Consider the following 27,608-nt stretch of genomic DNA (forward strand, 5'->3'; position numbering starts at 1 on the left):
ATATATATATATATATATATATATATATATATATATATAGGTAATAATAATAATAAAAAAGTGACAAGAAAAGAATGACACCTCGATATTAGGTAAATAGAGGATATTTATATATTTTAGGGCACTCAGTAAGTTGTCATAATAGTAATCAGTTTCAAATGCGGGAGCTCAGAGCTACAATGTATTCTCATTGGGTATTAATGGCAATAGAAGCTATAAAAAAAATTTTAAAAACCATTGAATAAAAGGGAAGTTACTATAATAGGTAGGAAAAAGTATAAAAGATAAAAAATGCATGCAACCATATTCTCACAATACATAGATATAAAACCTCTCGTGTTTATAACATTTACATACGTACACACTCACACACACATGTATATGTACATGCCCATATACACACAAACATATATGTGCATGTATGTACTCATACACATATCCACACACACACATATATTTATATATACATACATATGTATGTATATGTGCATGGAACTTCATTCTCATATAAACATAGGTGTATGCCTGCATACATATATATCTAGACATTTTACATATAAATATATGTGTGTGTGTATATATATATATATATATATATATATATATATATAAAATGTATATAAATATACATACATACATTCACACTCACCGCATATACGAATATACACATGTACATATGAAGCCACTGTAAATTCTACAAACGTTAATAACATAGTTTCGTCAAAGAGGCATGTGGGTCTCATGGAGGGAAATTTTAAAGCAAGGTTCAATAATCACACCTTAAGCTTTAAACACTGGGATAAATGGAAAACTACCAAATTATCCAGTCATATATGGTTCTTAAAAGAACAAGGTCTCAGCTATAGGATTTACTGGAAGAACTTGGCCAAGTGTAAACCTTATACCAACGTTAGTGGCAAGTGCAGTCTTTGTGATATGGAAAGATGGCTCATCTGGAAAGTTCCTTGGACACCGCTACATGTCTAAATTCAAGAACTGAACTCTTTGGATCATGTCCACATATGACAAAATACCTGTTACGGTTTTGGGTCCCCCAAGATCATGGATAGAATCTGCATTTTTACTATATTCCTGCATAAGCTTTCCATGTGTCTTAACATTTTTTTATTGTTTTATATATATTTTTTTCATTTTTTCCTTTTTAATTGTGTGATTGTGTACATGTGTGAGTATATGTATATGTATGTATATATTAAATGTGTATGTGTGTGCATGTGTATGTGTATGCATGTATGTACATGAGTGTAGGACTGTCTGGTGCACAAGTGCGACTTTCATGAAACATCCACTTCTTTTATACGGATATGCATATGCTTGTATATCTGCAGTTATGTGTGATAGGAGGATGTATGTGTGTGTGTGTGTGTATATATCTGTTTACATATGTATATTCTTATATGAGGTGAGTGTGAATGCATGCCTGTGTGTGTGTATATATATATATACATATACACACGTATATTTATATGTATAAATGTCTAGATATATATGTATGCAGGCATACACCTATGTGTATATGAGGATGAAGTTGCATGCACATATATACATGTGTGTGTGTATGTGTGCATGTGTGTGTGTTTGGATATGTGTATGAGTACGTACGTATGTAGACGTTATGAACGCAAGAGGCTTTATGCCTATGTATTGTGAGAATATGGTTGCGTGTATTTTTTGTTTCATATTTTTTCCTATCTATTAGAGTAACTTCCCTTTTATTCAACAGTTTTTCGTAGCTTCTATTGCAATTAATATCCGATGAGAATGCATCGTAGATCTTAGCTCCAGCATTTGAAACTCTGAGTACTGTCGTGACAACATACTGATTGTCCTAAACTACACACACACATATATATCTATAGACTTTGGATTAGTTACTTACTCTGAGTTTCTTCCAATTTTAACTATTTCTGGAGTGAAAGGATGAAAAGTAAAGTTAGCTAAGTCGATATTTGAATGCTGAACAAGATACCATACACAATTGAATCCAGTCATCTACTGACCCAGCTTTCTCTGCCACAGACACGATCTTCTTACACCATCTTTATGGTATTTCAGTTCAAGGATATTAACCAAAACTTTATTTTCATTTTACAAGAATATACCTTCAAGAACATTCCCTTTATCCCAGGTATGCAAGTATTTTGAAAATACCTCACAATGTGACAACTGTGCCCTGCATAGTTATGTGCCGCCCTTTGGCAAGGCACAGCACCCGTTCAGCCACCCTGCCAGGGATACAGTGAAGTCATGGGACTACAGCATGGCAGATTGTGAAGAGGTAGCAGAAGAGCTCAAATGAGCCAACAGTGCTTCTTATTTTGATGCAGAGCAGAGGAATCCTAGAAGATCAATGGTCAGGATCACCAAATTCTATCAAGAGAGTAACTGCGTAATCAGCTAATGAAAGATTCACTATGACTCAAGATCCCAATTCAAATTCATAATAATAGAATTGGATGGCAACAGTCATAGGAATCCATGAAAGCAGCAAAAGAAAATATTCATTCTGGAGGTGATTTTTCTTCTACATTTCCTTTGTATTTTAATGCATTCTGGTCTCCTTTAAGCCAATATTTAAAAACATTGTGCAATAATATTTACACATGATGGATGGAACAACAAAATGAGACATGTGTTAAGTAAAAATATCCAACTAAATGCTCTTCCAAACACAAACCAATGTACCAAGAAGCAAAAAAAAAAGTCATTTGATGTTATCATGAAATCACATCATCCTCAGGGTAAGCAATAGTAATATCAGATGTGTAAGTGTTTACAGTATGAAACCACACTGGTGTTATACTTTATATGATTCATTATCATTTTTCAGATACAAATAAAGAATTAATTAAATAAATAAATAGAATGTTTTAAAAATAAGAAATGATTATAAGAGAATGATTTGTTTAATTGAAATAATGCTTTAAGCATGTAGTACAGATGATGTTTAGAGAAGAACTGGTCACTGGGAGAAGACTTAAAGACAGAACTCACACATACACACACACACACATATATAACATCATCAAACAGAGATTCAGTTTAGAAAAATAAATAAATCACAAATATTGCCAGCACCACATAGAACATACATAGGAAGAGAATAAATAGATTCTATACATGACACATATTTATGACAGCTTGCAAAGAAAGCTGTTATACATATGGGGCAGTACTTTATACACAACTCTAACACCAACATGTATTGAGTACTTTTCTGGTTTTGTATTAATAATATAAATAAACAATACATACATGCATACTTACATACATAGGTATGTATGGACACATGTACATACAGAATATTTTATCCAACAGATCTGATGAAGACCTAGTAACTGTGAAAAAAAATTTTTAAATAAAAGAGAAAAAAAAAAGAAAACACAAGATGAAGATGCAAGAAAATATCCATTGGTGAGAAATGAAAACACAAACTTCAAACCATAGGGCACTTTAACAGGAGATGCATCCATGCACAGGACCATTATCATTTAATGCCAGCATGGGAAATGGATGTATGATGACGATGACACATACACACAAACAAACTATAATCTGTAACACCTACACTGAAAACTAGTGATATGAAATTGTGTGTAACATTAACACCGTGTAAAGTAAAAAAAAAAATGAGCATTCATCTTGTTGTTCTTTTCTTACATAGTAAAGTAAGTAAATTGTCCTGGCATATTTCATTGTTGGTTGACATGTATCCAGAAAACAAGTACTTCTCATGTCTTTGCCGCCTAAGAGAACTTCATAGCAGTTACTATTTATATCAGTTACAAACTAGTATTTAGCTGAAACAGCTAGAGTAATTTGCATATTAGACATTAGTTGGCAACATGATTACATAGTTTCATTCACAAACAATGTGTACCAGAAAATTTAAGATAAATTTAATGTAGTTCTCTTAAGTTTCCTAATACACATTTCTCACAATAGAGAAAACATCTAAGCTCTCTTTCTTCCTTTCTATCTACCTCTCTCTCTCTCTCTTATATATATATATATAATCAGCAAAAACAATATGATAAAAAAGAACTCAATACATGAAGTGGAATTAAATATTTATTTTTAAAAAACATTGATAGTGACTTTGAAGTTTCACCAAATCGATTTTAAATCAATTTTGGTGAAACTTTGAAGACACTGTCGCCGTTTTAAAATAAATATGTACACACACACACACACACACACACAAAAGCACATGCACATACACACAAACACACATAATTTGAAGTTCACATAATATTTCAATAAATATACAAATCAGCCAGTGAATATTTGTTTCAGTTTCTGAACAATATGGTGTTAACATAGCACAAATTAGCATATGTTAACATAGCATAAATTAACATACGTTAACATAGCATAAATTAAAAGCAAACAATAAATTAAAAAAAAAAAAACAATTTCAAAATTAACAAATTTACGCTTTGATCAATTAATATTATATTTGTACAGTTTCTTTCTCTTTTCTTTTTTTTTTCCCCTTCTTCAAATTGTTTCTAACAAATAAAAAAAAAATATATAAAATCGTAGATATAGGATCTGAATTAAGGACGTCACTGTCAGAATCATGTTTTAATAATGTACAGTTATAAAGTTATAAAAACAGTTATAATGTACGCACAGATCCTATGCCATAGGGAGGAAAAATTAACAAGTTTTTCTTTCAAGATAGCATGAGATGATTCAAACAGCATTTATCACGATAGCAAGCTATCAACAGTTTCAAATAGGAAGTAAATATTGCCAGACAGCATTCATAACATGCAGAGCTGTGTATGTAGCAAAGTAGTTATTACACACATTTCTTGCTAGAGTGGTTTAGTTTGACTGTTCTGTTTAGAAATTTCTTCATTCTGCTTATTTATTTCTTGATCAGTCATGAATGCTTGCATCTCTTCTGGTGATGACTGCCATGTTCTGCGAGACTGTGGTCCATCAACATTATCAAGTCCTCTAATATTTTGTCGATGATTCAAATCATGAATGTATAGGGCACTTAGTCCCATCTCCACTGGAGCCACTTCCAGTCCCTGCTCCAATCCGTTTGTTTGCAGATGAGGTAACATTGATGTGTCAGAATTAACTCCTGAGCTTGCAAAACCTGTCACATTACTTGACCATGGAAAAAGGGGACCCTCACAACTTGCAACAGCTCCTTTTACTCGAGCTCGTAGAGAATTAATTGATAAACTTGCATTTCCTAAATGGCTTGGATAACCAACTGAAAGTGCAGGTTGAAGTCCAGGTGAAAATCCAGACAAAGGACCGAGAGAAAAGCCAGATTGCAGACCAGGAGAAAACCCAGCATGAGGACCAGGTGAAAACCCAGCCTGAGGTCCAGGGGAAAATCCAGACTGTGGACCAGGGGAAAATCCAGACTGTGGACCAGGGGAATAACCAGACTGTGAGCCAGGAGGAAAGGCTAATTGGGGACCAGTTCCTTGTCCAGGAAGAGGATCTAGTGACTGTCCTGGTTGTCCAGATGGAATACTGTTTAGTCCAAAACTGGAATACTGCAAAAAATAGAAACATATTTTAAGTATATATTTTCAAAGAGCATCTTATAAATTTTGATTTGTGAATAAAGAATATCATCCTAAAAGTATGTATTTTAAATAAATTTTTTTACTACTAGAACCTAGTGCAGCTCCTGGCCTTGTCCAACTCCTGTCAAACTATCAATCCATACCAGCATGGAAAACAGACATTAAATGATGATATAGAAGAAAAGACACAATATTCTAAGATGTTTTCCTAATATGTATTACTTATATTTTGGTAATAATATGAAATTTACTTGGTCATAAAGAACTACAACAATATGCTAGAATATTAATGTTGCATAAATTCTAAAATATATAGTAAAATAATTGTTACTTACATAGCCTAGTCCTCCTAAAACACTGTCTTTACTAATACCAGTGCCAGCTAAATAATGGAATGGATTCAAAGGTGGATTATCTAGAGGCGTCATGCTCAGGGAGGCAAGATCACGTATCGCTGCAGTAAGAGAAAATATCACATGAAAAAAATTATTATAAAGATACAGCTACAATGACAGAAAATATCAGATACAAAGAGGCAAGATCATTTATAGAATGCAATGGTATATAATATTGAGCATACGGTAAATGCCAAAGAACAAACTTCAGATAGAATGTGACTATGAAGCAAACAACAAACAGAATATAAGTATGAGGCAAACTCCAAATAGAACATGACTGTTTGTCCTTGTCTGAAGTTGTGAGGGTGGTATATTAAAATGTTCCGAACCACCTTTCACAAAGACATCAGCAGTATAAACAGTATAAATTTAAGTGGCTAATGTCTTTGGAAAAACTGTAGATGTTAGAACATCTTCATACACATTAAACATAAATTATGCCAATATAAGAAATTAATATAAAATATCAGACAAAATTGGTCTTTACCAAACATTAGTAGACGTTAATTTGCACAATGTGGGAGCTGCAGCTGGCAAAGTTTACAGAGTACCTGCCTAGTCAAAAAGCTCAGTTACTTATGTCTCTATATCAACATTGTGAAATGTTTCTGATAATAACATTAAGGTCTCAATATCCTAATTTATTTGGATCTAAAAAGTACAAAGCAAAAAACAAACTTTCACACTGTGTTGCATAAATGATGAGTCATCACATTACCTAGCTCATAGTCTTTCATATACTCCTTCAGTAATATTACTATTAGGATATACCAAAGGTGTTAAGATACATCAAAGGTAGTGCCACAGTTTTAGGAATAATCAATCAATCTCTGAAACAAAATGTCAGGAGTACTAAATGTTTGCAAAAATTCTTTTCGCCATGTATTTAGTACATTTATAATTCATCAATCACTGAAACATGAATAAGTGCTAAACATGCAACATATAAATTGATTCGCATCATTGATAGTTTGTTTTAAGCCTCAGAAATGTTCTTATGAATGCACATCTCATTCAAACTGATATTGCACACCACCAGAGATAAAATAATTATCATTTTGACGTTCATCTTTGCCGTGCTTGCATGGATTTCATTTAGTATATTGAAGCAAATTTTCTACAGCTGGATACCTGATGCCTTTCCTGTCAGCAAACCTCACCTGTTTCAAAGTAAAGCAATATTTTCCCATGGCCAGACATGTTTTCCAAGGTGCCATGCAATAAGAGTGAACCCAAACCCTTGTGTTTGGGAAGCAAACTCCTCAACTACATACCCACACCTAAACCCTCCAAGCTAAACAACAGCAAAAAAAAACAATCACAGAGCAAAAAGTTAAAAAGATACATAACATTAGCATAATTAATGAAACTCAATACTACCATTTGATATTATTAAACTGTGCTGTTGATGTCTAATATCAAAACAAAACTGGAGTTGTCACTATTACCAAAAATCAGACTAATTTCACAGCTTTCTAGATTAATTTGAATTGCAGAGTTGTCTCCCCTGCTTTTCTTGGATAATTAACCTTTTTTTTTTTTTTTTAGTTATTTTGTTACTAAAGATGTAGTTTTAATTATTTCATAATTATCTTTGGCATTGGGAAGAGTATCCAGCTGTAGAAGTTATGCCAAAGTAAGCACTGGAGCATGATGCATTCCTTGAACTTGTCAGATCCTGTCAAACCGTCCAACCCAGGCCAGCATGGGAAACAAGGTCGTTAAGTGGTGGTGGTGACGACGATGATGATGATCTTTTCTTTTCATTTAGTTAACAGAAATCTTCAGTGATAGATGTCAATGATAAATTTCACAATTTATTCAAAATCCAAACACAACCATTTAGAAGTTTTCAATGTCTAGCAGCTGACTTGGTAATAGCCCACAAGATTATCTACCATCTGTCCAACAACTTTGGCCACCTATTTGAATTCAGTATTCCTATCACTTGTGGACATGCTTATAAAATAAGAAATCCGTTGTTGAAACATGGAAAGATCTACCTGCATTAGTTGTTAGCTGTCAGGATACTGCATTCTTCAAAAATTCAATGTTTCCCCAAATTTTCCGACAATACTGGTATGCCTATGCACTCTTTCCCCTTTATGACTCTTTCATTTGCTCTGTGTAATGTGCATGTACATCTAGTTGTCATTGCTGTCTTTCTTTACTTGATTTATGGTCCCTTTCTGTCCTCTCTTTTAACCACTTCTTGTGAGTTGTAGTGCACCTGAGCACTATATACAACAAACTCATTAATATAATAAAACACAAAATATTTTACTTCCTATAATTTGTATCAGCTACCAGAAGTTTTGAATTTTTTCTCATTACCATAACCTGACAATACATTTTACATTACTTTGACTGAAACTAATATACTGTTTGATATTTGTTTTAAATTGCTGCACCTGAAATATACTAGTGTACCAAAACATACCTACCTCTGAATATAATATCACTACACATCATCTTATTTCTTAGTACTTCCTCCTAGGTAATCTCACACCTCACAAGAGTAGAAAGTATCACCCACATTAGAAACTAACAGTTTGAGGAAAGATGTATTATAATTAGTAACCATGAGGGAATAAGCAATGGGGTTAACAAAAACAAATGGAGTACCAGGCTAAATGTATTACAGTATTTGGATATATCTTTCTTTTGCTCACAAATTCAAACTAGCTTCAATAAAATATGTACTAGTTATGTACCAGGGTTCAATCATTTAACCATACCACTTTTCCTAAAAAGTAACTTCGTGTATAGTTAAAAGAAATCAGCATTTAGTACAAAGGAGACAACTTGGTCAGTAAGAGGTGATGTTGGCTCTTTGTTAAGGCACTACAACAGTAGAATAGTCAGCAAGAAGATTTACATAAACAGGTACTCAAAGACTCTCTACACAATCAGCAAAATTATAGAACTTACCTTGCTCTCTAAAGCCTGTCAAAAAGGAATTACCATTCTCTGGAATTTTCCACCCAGGATTTGTCATCTAAAAGTAGTTGGTAAGGAGACAACACATTGAAAATATATGTGAACTCAGTCAATATATATTTAATACAAGAAAGAACAGTGTTGGTAAACTAATGACATTTTCGTTAGGTTCAAGATGACAGAATTATGAGTGGAATAGGATTCTTTAAAAGATAACAGTAGTGATTTTGTTGTTCTTTTTATTTTTAAATTTATGAAATCTAAAGAAGAGAACCAATGTCCACAGGACTTATAAATCCTTCAATCAGGGAGCAAAAATTAGTTTGTGAATGTAGTTCTCCAGAAACATGCTTCCTGCTTTGCAGCAGTCAATCATGTGATAATAAATTATCTGTAGAATATTATTTCTGTTGCAAGTGTTTCTCACAGTTGCAGTGTAATTCTTACTGTTGTTGTGTGTATAGAAGAGGTTTGAATAAATACTCTAAATATATTATAATATACAATTCTAAATAGTTTAGGGAGTACCAAACTTTTCAGTTTGGTACTCCCAAAACAGAAATATTGCAGTAAACACATAAATTTCAGTATACTACAGTATACTAGGGTTATGGTAGTGTAAGAGACTAAAGGGATTAAGGAACGCTACATTGTAGGAGTTAATGAATACTGTATTAACAAGATTAAAATGTCATAGAAAATAATTCAATAAAAAGAAAGCTATAATGAAGAAATTAAAATTTATTAACATGAAAGTATCAGGAGACAGTAAATTAAGGTGCAATAGATGGCTTATGGAGCACTTTATTAATGAGACAACTAATGCTGCAGTTGAAGTAGGGAGTATTAAAGTGATAGAATTATAGAGAGCATATGCTACAACATTGGGAACAAAGACATCATCATCGTTTAATGTCCGCTTTCTATGTTGGCATGGGTTGGACAGTTTGACTGAGGACTGGAGAGCAGGAAGCTGTACCAGGTTCCAATCTGATCTTTCCCTGTCTTCATACCCTTAATTGCTTTATCTACCAAGGTACTGTCAATCTGAACAGCTGGTCCTTCTGTTGGGTCAAAATTTGACAGACTCTGTTTCTCCCATTCATTCTCTTCACTTAGCAACCTTTCACAGTGGTGTCTCCAAGTCTCTATTCTTGCAGTATCATTAAATGCAAGTGAGCCATCATCCATGTGGACACATTTTTCTCCTATAACATCACGATTCTCTCCCACACACTGTCTTGCAATACAAAACACTTCAAGTCTCTGGTCCTCACGACGCAGATCATTGACAAATTTGTTATCTGTTTCCCCTCTGGCTAAGTAAACCTGTCTCTTAGCTTCGCTTCTGGCGATTTGATACAGTTCCCTGCTACCACCACACTTCCAGTCCTTCCATGCTGGTTTCTTTTTCCTAATGGCTCTGTCAACAACATTGTTCCACTACCATGTTACCTTAGGTCGAGAGGGGACTTTGCACCAGCTACAGATCTGGTCAGTAGCTCCCAACAGTTCAATGAAAAGCCTAATCTAAATTGTACTGAAGGGATTAAGGTACACTACACTAAACAGATTAAGAGATTAATTATATTGAAGGGATTAAGGTACACTATACTGAAGAGTTTAAAGTACAGCACACCGAAAGGATTATGATACAAGGAAAAGTTCTACAATATGTGCCTTAATGTCTTCACAGAAACATTAATTTATTTTGTCGAATCACAAAGTTCAATGCTTGCATGAATTGTCATCAATTGAATTGACTTGAAAATATTATTGGAACTTTCGTTTTATGAACTTTGGCATGATTTAAACTTCAAATATATAAGGATGAAACTAAATAGTATAAATCCTTTAATTAAGAATTCTACAGTGTCTGTCTACTCATCTTTTCCAAAGACGCCTATATGATCAGCTTCAACAATACAATAGAGATTGAAATGAAATTGTAACTTTTTGACTTTCTTTGCATTTAAAGAAGAATTATTACGCATATAAATTTTCAAGCCATTAAATTTCCTTAAAAGACAAAATACTCACCCTGAAATGAATGAGAGACAGCTCTGTCTTTGAATCTTCAGCTTGTTGGTAGTGAGTTCTTTCTACTTTCTTAACAGTGGTCAATAACTGAACAACCAAAAAAAATGGACAAAATATTCAGAAAAATGATTATTTTTTGGAAAATATTAAAAAGAAATTGAAGAAGAATAAAAATAATAAATGAAGTGCACTCTTGAATATTACATGCTACTCAATCACAAATCTACCTTGCAAGAACTGACAATGATTCTTGGTAGAGTAACTCACACTGAATACAGTATCCTATCTGAAGATAAAACAAAATGCTTGAAACAACTATGAACTGATAATCCCTGATATATTACACTGACAATCTCAGATTTCTTCAGTTTTGCTCACAAGTTTTTTAATTATTTTTTTTAAACTAAACAGTTTGAAACTATGTATACTGGCGTAATAAAAATAATAAATGAAGTGCACTCCTGAATATTGCATGCTACTCAATCACAAACAGAGTGGTGACATTTAGTAGAGATGACCCAGAAGTAGTTGCTCTTCAATTACAGCAGTAGCTATCTTCAGCTGAATACATGTCATTGATTGGTTAAAATTACCCAAATATGACAATTTTAACATGAAATAACTTCTAAAATATAAAATTTTGTCAAAAATGTTGAAAGTAAATCATGTTCAGTATAAGAAATTACACCTATGTACGAAGTTTCAAACTGTTTAGTTAAAAAAAAATAATTTTAAAATCTGTGAGTAAAACTGAAGAGATTCATAATCTTTGACCTGATGTATTGAAAAACCCTGATCTGATGAGACACATCACACTACTTCCAATAAAAAAGAAATTTTTTTCCCTTTCTGATGAACAGTAATTGTTCATCTAAGTCTATTTTGCAGTGACTTTTCCATGCTTGCCTCCATGAGATGAATTTCATGAATGTTAGCACTTTAACATTGATGGAACAATTGTTTTTACAGATGAATACCTTTCTTACCACTCACCTGAAAAGTAAAAGTGGAAACTAGGAACAAAATGGAAGCAAGTAGATGTGTGTGCCTTTTCCTCTTCAAGAGCAGAACAAAATAATTATAATAAAATTTGAACACATGATAATATATGGTCAGTAAAAAAACATCTTAAATTATCAGTCATTCTGCTGTATGTAATGTAATGTAATGAAAAGAAGTAACATTACGAAGACAGAGAGAGAGAAATTGTCCAAACCTGAGTGTTTCCATGTTTCTTGACATCCATTTGAGCAAATGAACATACATCACCAACACCAACAACATCAACAGTGAAGTTACGCATAAAGTCAACAATTTCAAGAGATTTTGGTCGAATCCAGAAAAACAAGATGATAGGAGTAACAATAGGGCTGAGAAGTTCTTCAATAAGATAAACCTAAAAAATGAAGAATTAAAGGGAAGAATATACATACTAATCAGATATTGACTCAAAACAACATATCGCCCAATATTATTTGGAATATATTAAAGAAACAACTGATTTGATTCATTGTATATGATTATAAGAAAAGATAAAGTGAGTTATAATCAATATACTGAAAAAATATTTTGTAGATTCAAAGTATATTTGAAATGGGAGTGGTATCATATTGACACCAGCTGCAAAGGATTAGTAGCATAAATGCTACAACCTGGAATCAAAAGTTTCAAAGTTGGCTCGTTAAAATGTTAGGTCAATTATAAATTAGACATTTATTTTTAATTTTCAGACACACTTTATTTTAATTTTAACAGCAAAAGTTTAGAGATGGTTATAGGCTGCAAGTTATGGGCTATAAATAAAATTAGATAATCTTTTCCTTAGCCAAAAGGTATTAGAAAAGTTACACGGTGGTGCATCAGCATGGCCGCAGCTCTAAGCTGAAACTTTAAAAAATATTTAAAAAAAAAAAAAAAAAAAAAAAAATTAATTTGTATCAAGTCTTTTGATTTTAATTCAATATTGCCAATGAAAATGTCTTCCTTCCACAAGCTTCAATGTACCGTTGACAAAATGCCGATTTTTATCATTTTCACAATGCAGTGTACTGACAGATAGTCTTTATGATAGATAATTCAGCACAATTAGATCACACACTCAAAAGGTGTGTTTTTATAATGAAATTAATGACAAATAGAAAAACATTTTTCATCATGATGAAAAATGCTTCTCACAAAGAAATAAATGATTATTTTGGGTGTTTTTTTTATATATTTTAGGAAGTAATTTTTTTTATCTATGTCATTAATTTCATTATAAAAAACATCTTTCAGCACACAAATGTGGTTTTAGTTTGCTGTACTGGTTTACACATGGAGTCACCATTTGATGTTTTGCTCAAAATAGTTCACTCAAGGATCAAAGTATTAAAGAAATCTCACAAAAACACTTCTTTCTCTTTGTAAAATTTCTCTTTGTATAATTTGAGTATGAAACTTATTAAAATGCATATTGTGGATTCCATTCCATAACTTTGATATAGTAGCAATTCACTCACATATTAATAAAATATAACATTCCCTACAAATGTGCAAATGTACAATAATGTATAATATGTAAATGTGCAAATGTATAATAATATGAAAAAAAAAATCAAAATGAAACTTACAAATCGATACTGGAACAACTGAGCAAATTCATCTCTGACCCAATTTGTATGACCATTACATTTCCAATTGTCTGGCATATAATGGATCTGACTAAGAATGGCTCGCATCAAAATTTCTGGGTTATATACTTCGTGCTGTAAAAGATAGGAAATATCATGAAAAAAATTCATAGGTCCCTTGTCACTTCTAGGCTGTGCTGATCTTATCCAGAAGATGAAGTAGCTTTTATTACTATCCTTGTGTAGTAGACATCAAGCCAGTGAATGACTTGTTATGTTATGATGCCATCATCAATATATTGGACATTTTAGACAGTAAGGCCCCTTACCTAACTTGGAAAAGAGGTAAACTGGGTTTAAGAGCCATCAGATGTTGTGTGCAAGTGAGAAGACCATGCTGGTTTGGTCATGTGATGCATACAGATGAGGACAGCAGCAAAAAGAAGTGCTGAGCTCTAATTGTGGAGGGTACCTGTGGAAGGGGCAGACCCATGAAGACGTGGGGAAAAGTGGTGAGAAAGGATCTTCAGATGCTGGGCCTCACTAAGGAAATGACAAGGGACCAAGAGATGTGGGGATTTGCTGTAATTGATAAGACAGGTCATGCTAAGTAAAATTGCTGTCTCCACACATACAGGCTTGTCCTTTCAGTGGCACGTAAAAAGCACTCTCCAAACAGGAGCGATGCTAGGCCTGCCTGACTGGCTCGTGTTGGTGGCACATAAAAAGCACCCACTACACTCTCAGAGTGGTTGGCATTAGGAAGGGCATCCAGGTGTAGAAACATTGCCAAACCAGATCGGAGCCTGGTGCAGCTTCTGGCTCACCAGATCGCAGTCAAACTGTCCAACCCATGCCAGCATGGAAAATGGACATTAAACGATGATGATGATATGCGCATAAATCTACATGGAGAAATATTGTTGATTAAATCAATTCCTTATTTACTCAAAACAGATGAAAGACAGGATTAATACTATAGAATATTGAACTCAAAATTCAGGTAATTAGATACAAAAAATAAATTGTCTAGTGCTCTCTCAGTAACTCCATAGAACTGTTTCACATATGCAATTATTGTAACACAAAACAGGTTTAAATATTATTAAGAATGTAGAAATTTTGAAATTATAAAATTGGAAAGAAGAAAAACAAAATAGAATAATTTTAGATATTACCTCAGGTGGAATCATGCTGTGTAAGGTGGCAGTGAGAAAACCTGTTTGAAGAAAAAAAAGAGAAAAAAAATAAAATGAAAATCTGAATCCTATAACAATGAAATTAATTTTGCACACTTTACAAATACCAGTAATTTGTCAGAGATTGACTAAAATTGGGATACTAGATGTTGCTCAGTAAATTCCATCCAGTTACCATTGCAATCATGCTAGTACCAAAGATATTTCTAAATTTTCCGATAAGCATCAACAATTTTAAGCGTTTTGCAATAAAATGTAAGTGTCATCATTTCAACACAGGGCCTGGCATTTTGGATTCACTTATACAACATTCTTGGAAAAAATTTCAAATTGTATTTGGAGTGTGTATGGCTAAGATAGAGATTGTTCTTCTCAAATATAAAGATATTATATGTAAAAAGTATCAAGCATCCCTGTAAAAAGTATCAGCTAATTCTTTTATAATTACATCATTATAAAAAGGCTACAAAGTTTAGAAATAAATTATCAAGAGTAAAAGTAGTTAAACTAGTTTCTTTAATTTCTTAACAAAGACATAAGTATTATCATAGGATGCTGAAAAATTATGGAATATGGACTGAGAGATAAAATGTCAGAGAAAATCAGATTAATTTCATTGGAAATTCTTTAGGTTGAAAAATACTATGATTAAGATACATACTGCAATGCAATTCCATCCCCCATAAAACAACAGCATTTTAAAAGTTATGTGGATGATGATACTTGTGGTAGAAATAATAATTGTTTCTGATTTAGGTAATAGATCAGCAATTTTGAGGGGAGGTGGGGCTAGTCGATACCATTGACTCCAGTACATGATGGTTACTTTATCAACTTTGGAAGGATAAAAGGCAAACTTGGGCTTTGCAAAAATTGAACCTGCAATACAAAGAACAAGAACAAATATCACAAGGCATCTTGTCTTGCAGATGCCAGTGCCATGTTAAAATGCACTCGTGCTGGTGCCACATACACTGCACTCCTACTGGTGCCAAGTAAAATTACCTCATACCAGTGCCACATGAAATGCACTTGTACCAAGGCATGTAAAATGCACTCGTGCAGGTGCCACATAAGGTGCACTCCTGCTGGTGCCAAGTAAAGTGAACTCATGCCAGTCCCATGTAAAATGCACTCATGCCAGTGCCACATACTAACCCTCATGCTGGTAGCATGTAAAAAGCACTCAGCACATTCTGTAAAGTGGTTCATATTAGGAAAGGCATCCAGCTGTAGAAACCATGTCAAAACAGGCAATTGGAGCCTGAACAGTTCTACTGCTAGCCAGCTCCTGTCAAACAGCATGGAAAGCAAATGCTAAACGATGATGATTTTATCCAATGCTCTTATGATTCTACCAGATCACCACCTTTGTAGCAGTGATATTAATGATGATAAAAATACTTACCAAAAAACGTTAACAAACCAAGTACATATTCAACATCTAAAATATCTGAATCACAGAGAGTAAGGGCAAAGAGAACTGCAAAAAAGGCACCACACAACAGAGAACCATATCTGAAATATATGAAGATGGTAGCAAGAATCAAAATCATACAGGGACAAAGAGATATAGAGAAGATTTATTTTTCAGCTGATATCAGGATCAAATTATTAGCAATAGAAAAGAACATCCAGCTGTAGAAACAATGGCCCTACCATTATCACTTGGTAAAATTTATTCCATCCACATTACCAAAAGAAAACAAACATAAAACATTAACAATACCAGTAAACACACAGCTGTTTTATGCTAATAACTAGTGGATATTAACAGACCTCAGTGGACACATGCAGTAAGGATTACTGATATCAGTAGAGAATTCAGGGTACAAACATATGGTTCTAATGTTATAGTTGCTCAAATATAAGTACATACATGGAAACTGAAAGACACCTGCCATATATGTATACACATATATGCATGGGTGTGAGTATGTTAGTGTCCCCTTCTTTTGACACTACATAAGAGTTGTAACTGAGTGTCATTGTCATACAAGCAGCATCCTTTGTTTCCAATCTTCCACAACCATGTCTGGCCATGGGGAAATATAAACCTTACTTCGAAACTGTTGAGGGTTGGCAACAGAAAGGGCATCCAGCTGTAGAATATCTGCATCAACAAATTCTGTCTGACCTATGCAAGCATGGAAAAATGGACATTATGATGAGGATAATGATACTTATATATCTAACCATAGAAATTATGCTAAGACAGACAATAGTGCCTGGTGTGGCACCTGGACTTACCAGCTCCTGTCAAACTGTCCAACCCATGCAAGCATAGAAAACAGACCTTAAATGATGATGATGATATACGTATTTCACACTCCAGGCACTTCCCTGCATGTATGACATGGGGAATTGAGAGAGAAAAAGAGTACATAGTGTATGTGGAGGGGGAGAAGTGTAATCGAATTACATCAATTGTCCCTAAATAGCTTAGTTTGCAAGGCTCTAATAGTTCATAAAGTGCAAACCCCTGATTCGAAAGCTTTCTACAACAACAAAAACATACATACACTAATATAAACACTATAAATGCACACACATATACAAATACTAGTAGAGATACCTGGTGTTACTTGGGATTAAAATGGCATAGTTTGTATATAATATATTACAGTTATGTTGAAACAGGTGATATGAGAAAGTGCAGCATTGACAACAAAACATTTGTGGAGTAAATAATGGGTTAATTTGACTAAGCGACATGCTATGTGTCCCTTTGGAGTATTTCAGGCCCTAACCTGTCATGGAAAATTGAGGGTGGAGGTTATGTGATTTTTGAACACACTGAAAAGCTGTCAGTGGATATACTCTCTTTTGCAGCTGTCGGTGCTGTGTCTAACATGACCCATCATCTGAAATTTTGACACCACCATCAGGTTTGTTGTCCTACATCACTCATAAAGTAAATTTCTCTCTCTTTCTCTCTCACTTTTAGAACATACATAAGGTATGAAACCTCAGCATTTCTCTGTCATCTGCTATCCCTATCTTTCATCTTCTATAGAAACTTGTTTTCTGTCTCTGTTTCTTTCTCTTGTCTGTCTGTCTGTCTGTCTGTCTGTCTGTCTGTCTCATTTTGTGCGTCTCCTGCTCATTCTGTAAAAATTCATTTCTTTATGTTTTGACGAGAGCAGAAATTGAAAGAGAAAGCAAAAAGGGGAGAGAAAGCAGAAAGTGAAGGAGATGAGAAAGTGAAAGATGTATGTACGTGTATATGAAATGGATGTGTGTGTGCGTGCATGTGTGTGAGAGAGAGACAGAGAGAAAGATAGAGTGAGTGAGTGAAGGTGTGTTTCGTGATGATTGATGTCTTTTAAGGTACACAAGCATATAGAAAATGTGACGTCATTGTCATCATTGTATAAAATGTTTATGATAGTTGATTTATGGAAAAGATTATAATGGTAAATTTTTGAAATGCTAATATGTGAATGAAAATTGAGTTTAGTTTGTAGCCGAAATAGTACTGAATATTTTGATACTCCATACGTCAAAATCGGTAACTCGGTTTTGGAATGCATAAGAAATATGTATATATAAATATATATTTATATAGGACAGACTTCTTTCAAACTGAAATTACAATAGAGATGTAACACTGAAATAGTGTAAGAGGTAAGAGATTGATCTGGGCTCGCATTAGGCAAGAAGTTGAAAATGTTTTGGGCCCATGATACTACATGGACCCTAAGTAAAGCATGTGTAAAATTTGAATGAAATTGGTTGTGTAGTTTTCAAGTTTTAGGGATTCACACACACAGACACACATTCTCATCTTTATATATATAGATACATACACAAATACATTCATTGAGCAAAAACTAGTCTAATAAGTTTACAAAACTGAGTGAAAACTTCAACTTACTTTGCAAACAATACAAACATGGGTGAAGTGAAGATACTCATGTAAGCAACAGCAGGCTTGTATCCTCGGCTCAACCTACAGCAGAAAACAACACAAACTATAAAACCTCCAAGAGTTACGATATTTCAATGAGATCTTAGGAAAAAAATAGCACTTTAATTTATTTTATATTTTAATTTGAGGTAGTAATTTTTCAATATGAGCATGACCAGTTTTGCAACATTAGATAACTGCAATAATAGTTGCCATCGCCATTTTGCAGTCCTTGACACTTCTGAATGAACAAACCCATGTAGCTGATCAAGTCCTCAGTAATAACACAAAAGTCCATGGCATTTGTTAATATGTTTCAATCTGATCTCAATGCACACCCTTTACTCTGTCAGGCACAGTTTAAGGCTATCTATACCAGTAGCTGTTATCAATAAGAATGCTTGCTTTAATATATCGTGTATCATTTAAAATAATTAATATCTCAGATCATTAAGGCAGTGAGCAAGCAGAATTAATAGGATGCCAGGCAAAATGCTTAGTAGCCTTTTTGAGTTCAAATGCTGCTGAGGTCAACTTTGCCTTTCATACTTTCAAGGTCAATAAAACAAGTACCAGTTAGCCCCTCCTCCAAACTTCCTGGCCTTGTGCAAAAATTTGAAACCAATATCTCAGACCATAACTTAACAGACTAAGTCAATACTGATGGGTGATATTAGTCCTTCCTAGTCAAAAAGATACATAGAATCATGTCAAAAATATGGCCAACTACATTTATGCTAAAAACAGAAACAAACTGAAAGATACAAAATATCTTTAGAACTTACCGAACTTGAAATTCATGATCTAATTCATTAAAATGACGCAAATACAACCGAGCATAATTAGACCTACAAAAGAAAGTAAATTTAACACATTCAGTGATTCTAAAACAGATATTACAAAACTCTAAATCAGATAACTAACCTTTTATGTATAAATCATATAATTCAAATTCTCATGTCAGTTGTAAGCTAATGTTGTGCTCATGAAGTAGTTTCTTATATTTTAACTCAATCTCATGTTAGTATAGCTCAACATGCAGCTTAGGTGTCTATGTACTTTAGCACTGGGTGTTGTATTGATGTAACTTGAAGAAAACCAAACATTTCCAACAGCACAAACTTCATGCAATCATGAGGATTTCATGGAAGGACTATATTACTAATGAAGAGGTTCTGCTCTAGGCCGGACTGCCCAGCATTGAAGCTACCCTGAAACAATACTACCTCTGCTGGTTAGGAAACACCATGTGGTTGCCTCAAATGTGTCTCCATTGTCAACTCCTCTTTGCAAAGTTGACCTCAGGCACCAAACCATACAGAGCCCCTAAATTCCATTTCCAAGATCAGCTCAAGGCCACTCTCCTCCACTGCTCTACTGACCCAAACACCTGGGAGACAATCACCAAGGACCACTCAAAGTCATTGTCAAGGAACAAATCAGATGGAAAATAACAGTTGACAAGATGCAGAGATCAGATGTTGAAGACACAAAGAGTAACTCGCACTTGCTTGTCCCCTGCCAACCTTCTTCTGTGATAAATGCGCCTGGCTCTTCTATACCGCCCTTGGCCTGAAGAGCTACCTCAGATACCAGCACCCTTCACACCCATTGCAATGAAGAAGCTCAATCATTTGCTAGAGATTAACTACTCGGATACGAGTTAACAATGACGTTAGTATTGATGTGCTTCGCAAATTATGTCCAATAAAGGTCATTGATTTCTTAAACAGTACAAGAATTTAGATTAATTTCAATGAAGAAATGAACTTTTGTGATATTCTTCCATAATGAACTAAAATGTCTTCATTCAGGAATTGAGTCTGGAAATTCAGCTTGTGACAATTGATGGTGTCATCATTGACACCATTTTCTTTTTCTCTTATTTTCCATGCTTGTATGAGTGGCATAGGTCTTCTCTAGCACAGCATCTCACTATTTTTCACAATCTACCATGTCTGAGTCTTCCTCTTCCACAAATTCTTTCTATTTGAAATGCTTACCATTTCTATACCAAATGGTGACCCACTGCTCTTTCCTACTCTTACAAATCCATTGTCCACACCAGCTCAGTCTTCTCTCTTTGCATCTGATACTTCTTACAACTGGTTTTTCTTTCTGCTCATTTGGGTCCTATCATTTATGCAGAATAACATTCCACATCCTGCAGAGCATGCATGCTCTACATTCAGTCCCATATTTCACTAACATGCAACATTGCACTACATACACATGTATCATACAATCTACTCTTCACTCAAAGAGAGAATCCCCATATTGCCGTCAGAGCTAATCGTTCCTTGAAGTTTCTCCACTCTATTTTTACTCTGGCTACTATGTTTTCAGAACACGTGATACACCTGCAAATTAAGTTATCTAGATAAGAAAATTTACCAACTACTTTTAGGGAGTCTTTAGGGAGTATTTAAATAATTTATTTCATGAGTGTTCTGACTGCTAACTACACTTGTATTTAGCTACACCTTTAGTTAGTACATTGATGCATAAACTACACACAGAGTCTAACATATTTCTAAAAATGCTGAATATATTCAATTTAAGAAAAACAAAAAAGATATAAATACCAATTCTTACCATCTTCGTAGTCCCAACTGACCAGGGTCCCGCTTCACCAGCTAAAATTTTAAACAGAAAATGAAGAACAGATTTAACTTTCAGGAAACTCACTAAAGAAATCTCATGTATTAAAGCCTTAAAACTGTGGTTCTTTTAAATGAACTATTTAAGCATGTGACTCCATGAAGTCATACTTTTGGGAATACACCCTACCACAGTCTACCATATGAGCAGCATTATAGTAAAAGGACAACGTTCAGATCCATAAGAATGAATTCCATAGTTGATCAAAAATGCACTTTAATTCATTTATTAAAATTGATTATATCAATTCAGTTATATCAACATTGAAAGGGCAACAAATATTTAGTATGTCACATTTACTTATTATTCACTGTTCAATAAAATAAGCACGTAAATTCAAAGTTGGCATTTAATTATTAACCATAATGCTATATTTTAAGATATCAGGTCAAATTTAATGGGGTGTATATAAATGAAATGACCATCACATGTTTTTAATATATTGTTCATAAACTCTGGAAGTAATGGCAACTTGGTAAAGTTTTAACTTTGACTTTAGATATACTAAAGGTCTTACTCATCACAGTCTATAATTACAATGTGAGATTCAAATTTAACTGATTCATAGAGAACAGAATGACAACAATAAAATAGCAATGAATTGAACGAACCTCTGTGTATCTAAAAAAGGTATACATAATCTGTAGTCCAAATATGATTGGACATAAGACAAAGTTACCAATGGCCATCCATAAGATCTGACGACTGAGTCTGTAAAGATATCAAACAACATTAAAACATTTTTAACATCAGCAAATCTATAACATATAATTTGTATTTTTATCAATATTTAGCAGAAGCAACAGAGTGACTCAAGGGTCAAGAGTTTCGTGTACCGGTACTTACCAAACTAGTTTCAGACTAAAGAACTGAGGATTTATGTAGCTGGTGAAAATTATATTTCGCTGGATTATTCTAGAATGAATTTTAATAATTCATAATTTCTTACTAAATAACAAAATCAAACATCTATAAAGGAAGGTAAAAGGGAACATTGTGGAAATAATGATTCTCTCCAAGACATTATGAGTATACACAGACGTCCCAAAATTATGACACCCTCATTTTTTAAAAATTTATTTCTAGAAACAAAATAATTTCATTTGATGCATTTAAATAACTAATCTACAAGGGAGTGCTGAAAAGTTCCAGTTAATTCTGATTTTATTAACTGGTCAGTCATCACATATGTATATGTAGATGTGTGTGTGAGCTGATTCTAAACTCTCGTGGGATATCACTCTCTTTCTTTGAATATCTAATACTTTAATTGTATCTCTCACCCTCTCTATGTCTCTCTTGATGTGTGTGTGTGTGTCAGTCATCACATGTATATGTATGTGTAGATGTGTATGTGTTTAATTCTCTGAGGCCTAACATACGTAACAAACATGCATGCACACACACACAGACACATACACACTCATATACAAAATGTGACATCGTCATCGTCATGGTATAAAATGTCTTTTACTATATTTAACTATAGAAAGATTATTTTAAATAAAATGTTATATTGCTTTAATCGAAATGAGAATAAAAATTACATGCTGATACTGTCAGGGTCTACTACTATTACCTTGTAAAATTTGATTTGATTTGGTTGAGCCATTTGAGAATGCATAAGAAGCAGACTGACAGACAGACAAAGAATTATATATATAGAGAGAGATAAATAAATGAGCAGAGGCAACAAAAGTTCAAAACATGCCAAAATGAAATGTACACATGGGCCCCCTACACATATAGGATGACAGCAACTCCAGATAAGAACTGACTTAGATTGTGACAACCCATCCAGACCATCCCAGTATAGAAAGTAGATGTAAAATAATGATGGTGGTGGTGATGAAGAAGAAAAGTCTTTATAGCTGTAATAGAAACAATCTTTTTATCTACTCACCTTTTGGCTAACTCTTTTCGTTTATGGATATTTTTATATTCACTTTTAAGATGCCAATGGTCAAATGGTGCCCAAGGACTGTCTGGAATATTCAAAAACAAAAATGCTACTAATTTTCAACTTAAACCATTTTAAACTAAATTTTCTGTTAGCCAAATCATTGGTATTATCCTTAATTAAGATAAAGTTTAACAATTATAAAGAAATTGCCAATGGCTTGGCATTGTGCCTCATGAGAAGGGAATCCTGCTCGTTTCAGTTTCGAAAACATGGTACAAATGCTACCAGTCAAAGTCCAGAAGATAGAGACCCAAACAGTGAGTATTGAACATGACCAGAACTAAACTAGTAATATCTTAAAATAGACAAAAGGCTTAAAAACGATGAATTGGGAAGCATTACATTATCAGTTCATAATGATGAAATCAAATCTACTACAATCATTTTATTGTGCCACTTTAGTCAGCATGCCCTGTTTTACCTGGTTATGAAAGGTAGGTACCAAACTTCCAAGAAAAAACTGCTTGCACTAGACTAGTACTCTGTCCATTTTGTCTGATCCATTTAACACTTCTGAAACTATGGACAAGCATCATCTCAATAACTCCTGTATTCTATTAATAAAGGATTAAAAGATTTTTAAGATAAGGCTTCCATTTTATTGTGGAAGTGAAATTACATTTATGTTATTCACAATGAATTTAGTGACATTCAAAGAGAAAAATCAAAGCCAATGCATAGATTCAAGTTGATAGAAGCCTGCTAGTGTGGTAGTGCAATTTCAAAACTAGTAATTAGTTAGTGGTTGAAAAACTGTAAAATACAAAATACTAATTGGAAAACAGTTTGAAATTTATAAATGCATCAAAGTCATATAGTAATATATACAGAGGTAAACAGGACTCTAAATGTTATGTAGCGTAACTGTTTTACCAAGTAAATGACCTAATTAGTTACCAAGCAAGTGACCTAATTTACCAACAAATCATCTAATTAGTACTAGCAGCAGCAAAATAATTAGGTCGCAAAGAATATGGAAGAATTTTCAAGAATCATCAATTTTCTTGATGCCAAAAGAAATTCTCTCACTGTACAAAGTGTACATCATATGATGCAAGAGCAGCAGTTTAGGAGATCAAACTGACCCTGGTACTCCTTCTAAAGCAAAACAATGGAAAAATAAATAAATAAAATAAAAAATAGCCACATGAGATAAAGGTAAGAGTTTTAGGGGTTTTGAATGTTTATCTTTATAATCAACCAGCCAAAGTGATTATGGACATTATATGGACATCAATATAATTTCCAATTGCTTGTCTTCCAAACAGTCACTCACTATTTTCCAATATAAAAACATATAGATATTATGGTAGAATAGGTTTAATATGGCCTGGCTGCCAAACTGTACCTAACAGCTAAATACAGAATAGGAGAGTATACAGAACAATTCTTAAGTTACCACCGAACTATATATTTTGTTTGAAGGGAAATACATAAATACTTACAGAATAATATGATTTCAATATTTGTTTTTAGAGCAGTACTCAAAAATACACTGAAACAAAACAAAGACATATTAGGTTAATGTAAATATCTAAAACAAAGCTTAAAAAATGCTTCAGTTCCTAACTGTTGCTAATTCTTAATGAAACTCAAATAAAATTCACAATAGAGAACTTTCCCACAATTGGACAGTACTGCTGCAATATTTGTTGACATTCTAGACTACATCTATAAAAGACCGCTTCACATATTATATACGTGTGTGTGTGCACATATGCATAGTAGTTGGGTGTATATTCATCAGTTGTGGTTGGGTGTATATTATCAAGGGACTTGATACTGAGGACAGAATGTTTTTATATAGGACTTCAGAAATACAAAATGTTACTTAAGTTTTATGTAGCCTATAGCTAGATGTTGAGGAAGGTCAACCACACAGTGATCTATTAGATCTGAAGAAATGGATGCAAATGTGTTTGAACTCCCTAAGATTCTACTTCCAGGCTACATGAAACTTAAGCAACATTCTATATGTTTGAAGTAATATATATATATATATATATATATATATATATATATATATATCATGGAGTCTCCCATCATCAGATGACATATGAAGGTTCTGCAATTTCTTGCTGAGCAACCAAACGCGCGTGCACACACACACACACACACACACACACAAACCATTGACCCCCATGACAATGCTTTTTTTTATATCAAGCAATTAGTTTGCATTAACAGTAATCATCTCAGCTGAGATCAGCAATTAGTGCATGACAATGTTCGGTGTATATTTACATCATCCGCTTTAACCAGTTTACGGTGGTGATTCATTTAGTTGCCTGCATGCAGCAATGGTAATTGTGCCAATTGAGCTCAGCACACAGTGCAAGATAACATTCAGCGTATATTTACGTCAACCACTTTAGTGCAAGTACTGTTTATTTACCTAAACTATATCCCTGTGCAGCACACTCATGTGGTATTATTCCCGAATAAGATCACTTGACAGCACAAGTCACATCAACTTCATGTATTTACAATCACATAAATTCAAAAATTGACTTTAGTGTGGTAGAGTTCAAAACAGGGTACCAAACACAGTGGTATATCACATTGTGAGCAATGGTATCTAGTTCTTACATTTCAACTATATATATATATATATATATATATGTCCTAATTTTGGGACTGCCATGTTGGCTTGGCGATAACTATTAATTTCCAGTACCGCTGCCGTAGTCTCCTTTAGAGAGACTTAGAAATATTAATAACTCTATATATATATATACATATACACATATTATATACATACATATATCGTCATCATCATTTAACCCACAACTAATCATTCTAAGGCTATTACAAAGAATTTAGTTAGGAATATTTCACTTAGACTTTCTAGATTATCTGCTAATGTTGATATCTTCAACGATAAAGCTGAATTTTTTAACTCTGCCTTACTTAAAGCAGGCTATAAAGAAAAAATTATCTATATTAACCCTACTGACATTAATTCTATCTCTATTAAGCAGGACATGAAATCAAGTCATAATGATATTCACAATATTAATTTTAGTTCGAATAACAACACTAAATCGAGTAATACAATTCTGCAGCAGAAGGGAGATATCCATTATTTAAAACCCTTTTTTCACTATAAAAGTACATCGAGGACTTTTAAAGATAATTACCCTAATAACAAGGTATGTCCTAGCAAAACTGTTTGGTTGATAATTCCATATGGTAAGCAGATCAAATCCAACCTCCCTTACCAGTTTCGTGAAGCTATAGAAAGTAATTTCCCAAAAAATTCAAGATACTATTCGATTATTAATTCACACTGAATCAGCATAAGGTTTTCTAACACAAGAAATCTTTCACAAATCATCTCTTCACATAATAAGTTGTTAAATACAAATCCACTTAATGAAAATAGTAACATTGATATTGTTAATACTAACCATTCTTTAAATAATAATTACAACGATGTTAGTGCTTCTGGTGTGGATTCCAATCGCAATTGTTTCCTTAGCAGTAATTCTAATACTAGAAAGTTTATTTATCACTGTAAAATTACTTCTAGTTCTGATGTTTTTTTTTTATACGGGTATTTCTTCATCTCAGTTGTCCAAAAGAATTTTTAATCATTACTCTACATTTAGACATATCAATAAACATAACAATATTGGGCTTAGTAAATTAATTTGGTATCTAAAGGATCATAATAAACAATTTGATTTGGAATGGAACATTTTATCTAAATCATTTCCATATGATAAAGGTAAATCTTTTTGTCTATTTTGTAACAACGAAATGTATTTCATCCTGTTCTCAGAGAATCTTCTTGTAAACACGTTTAAAGAATGCACTTATCATTGCAAACATTAGCAAAAACATATCTTTAGTTCCTATAAGTGATTTCTCCCATTCTATAAAATTTGACCTTTAACTGTCTTCTTACATTTCACTTCCCCTAAATATATCTACTTTCAAGCCTTTAAGATTTATTCATATTCACCCATCACTCTATATCTCTCCACTATTAGTTTTCTGCTAATTTCTTTCTTTCTCCTCCTCCTCTATAAACTGCCTTTGATGTTATATCTATTAATATAAAAAAAAAAAAAAACTTGCTAGCGTTCCCTTCATCATATACGCAGTCATCACATTCTGTTAAAATGTCTTACTGATGTGTTTGGTTTCTTTCTTTCCCTGATGAGAAAATTGCATTCTTTTACATCATTTTATTCCTTCTGGAATAATACCAGTGTTTTCTTAGAAACATGTGGGAAGTAAAAAGATTTGAAAAACATCTGCATTTAACTCCATTTATTTATTTATTTATATACATATATAT

The 27,608-nt window shown here is 33.3% G+C and overlaps 1 protein-coding gene across 1 annotated transcript in view; it reads right to left on the reverse strand.

The window, feature by feature from the left end:
• Positions 1-2,908: 2,908 nt before the first annotated feature.
• Positions 2,909-27,608, reverse strand: part of LOC106871037 (autophagy-related protein 9A) — a 47,633-nt gene continuing 22,933 nt past the window's right edge. The window contains exons 8-21 of the mRNA XM_014917297.2: positions 24,748-24,797; positions 23,243-23,324; positions 21,951-22,050; positions 21,274-21,314; positions 19,464-19,526; positions 18,646-18,720; positions 16,177-16,286; positions 14,748-14,788; positions 13,570-13,704; positions 12,177-12,356; positions 10,961-11,047; positions 8,912-8,978; positions 5,918-6,036; positions 2,909-5,549 (exon numbers count right to left, since the gene is read on the reverse strand). Coding sequence (XP_014772783.1) covers positions 4,845-5,549; positions 5,918-6,036; positions 8,912-8,978; positions 10,961-11,047; positions 12,177-12,356; positions 13,570-13,704; positions 14,748-14,788; positions 16,177-16,286; positions 18,646-18,720; positions 19,464-19,526; positions 21,274-21,314; positions 21,951-22,050; positions 23,243-23,324; positions 24,748-24,797 — 1,855 coding nt within the window. The 3' untranslated portion in view covers positions 2,909-4,844. The remainder of the gene's footprint in view (positions 5,550-5,917; positions 6,037-8,911; positions 8,979-10,960; positions 11,048-12,176; positions 12,357-13,569; positions 13,705-14,747; positions 14,789-16,176; positions 16,287-18,645; positions 18,721-19,463; positions 19,527-21,273; positions 21,315-21,950; positions 22,051-23,242; positions 23,325-24,747; positions 24,798-27,608) is intronic.

This window comes from Octopus bimaculoides, chromosome 9 (assembly GCF_001194135.2).
Source record: "Octopus bimaculoides isolate UCB-OBI-ISO-001 chromosome 9, ASM119413v2, whole genome shotgun sequence".
Lineage (NCBI taxonomy): Eukaryota > Metazoa > Mollusca > Cephalopoda > Octopoda > Octopodidae > Octopus > Octopus bimaculoides.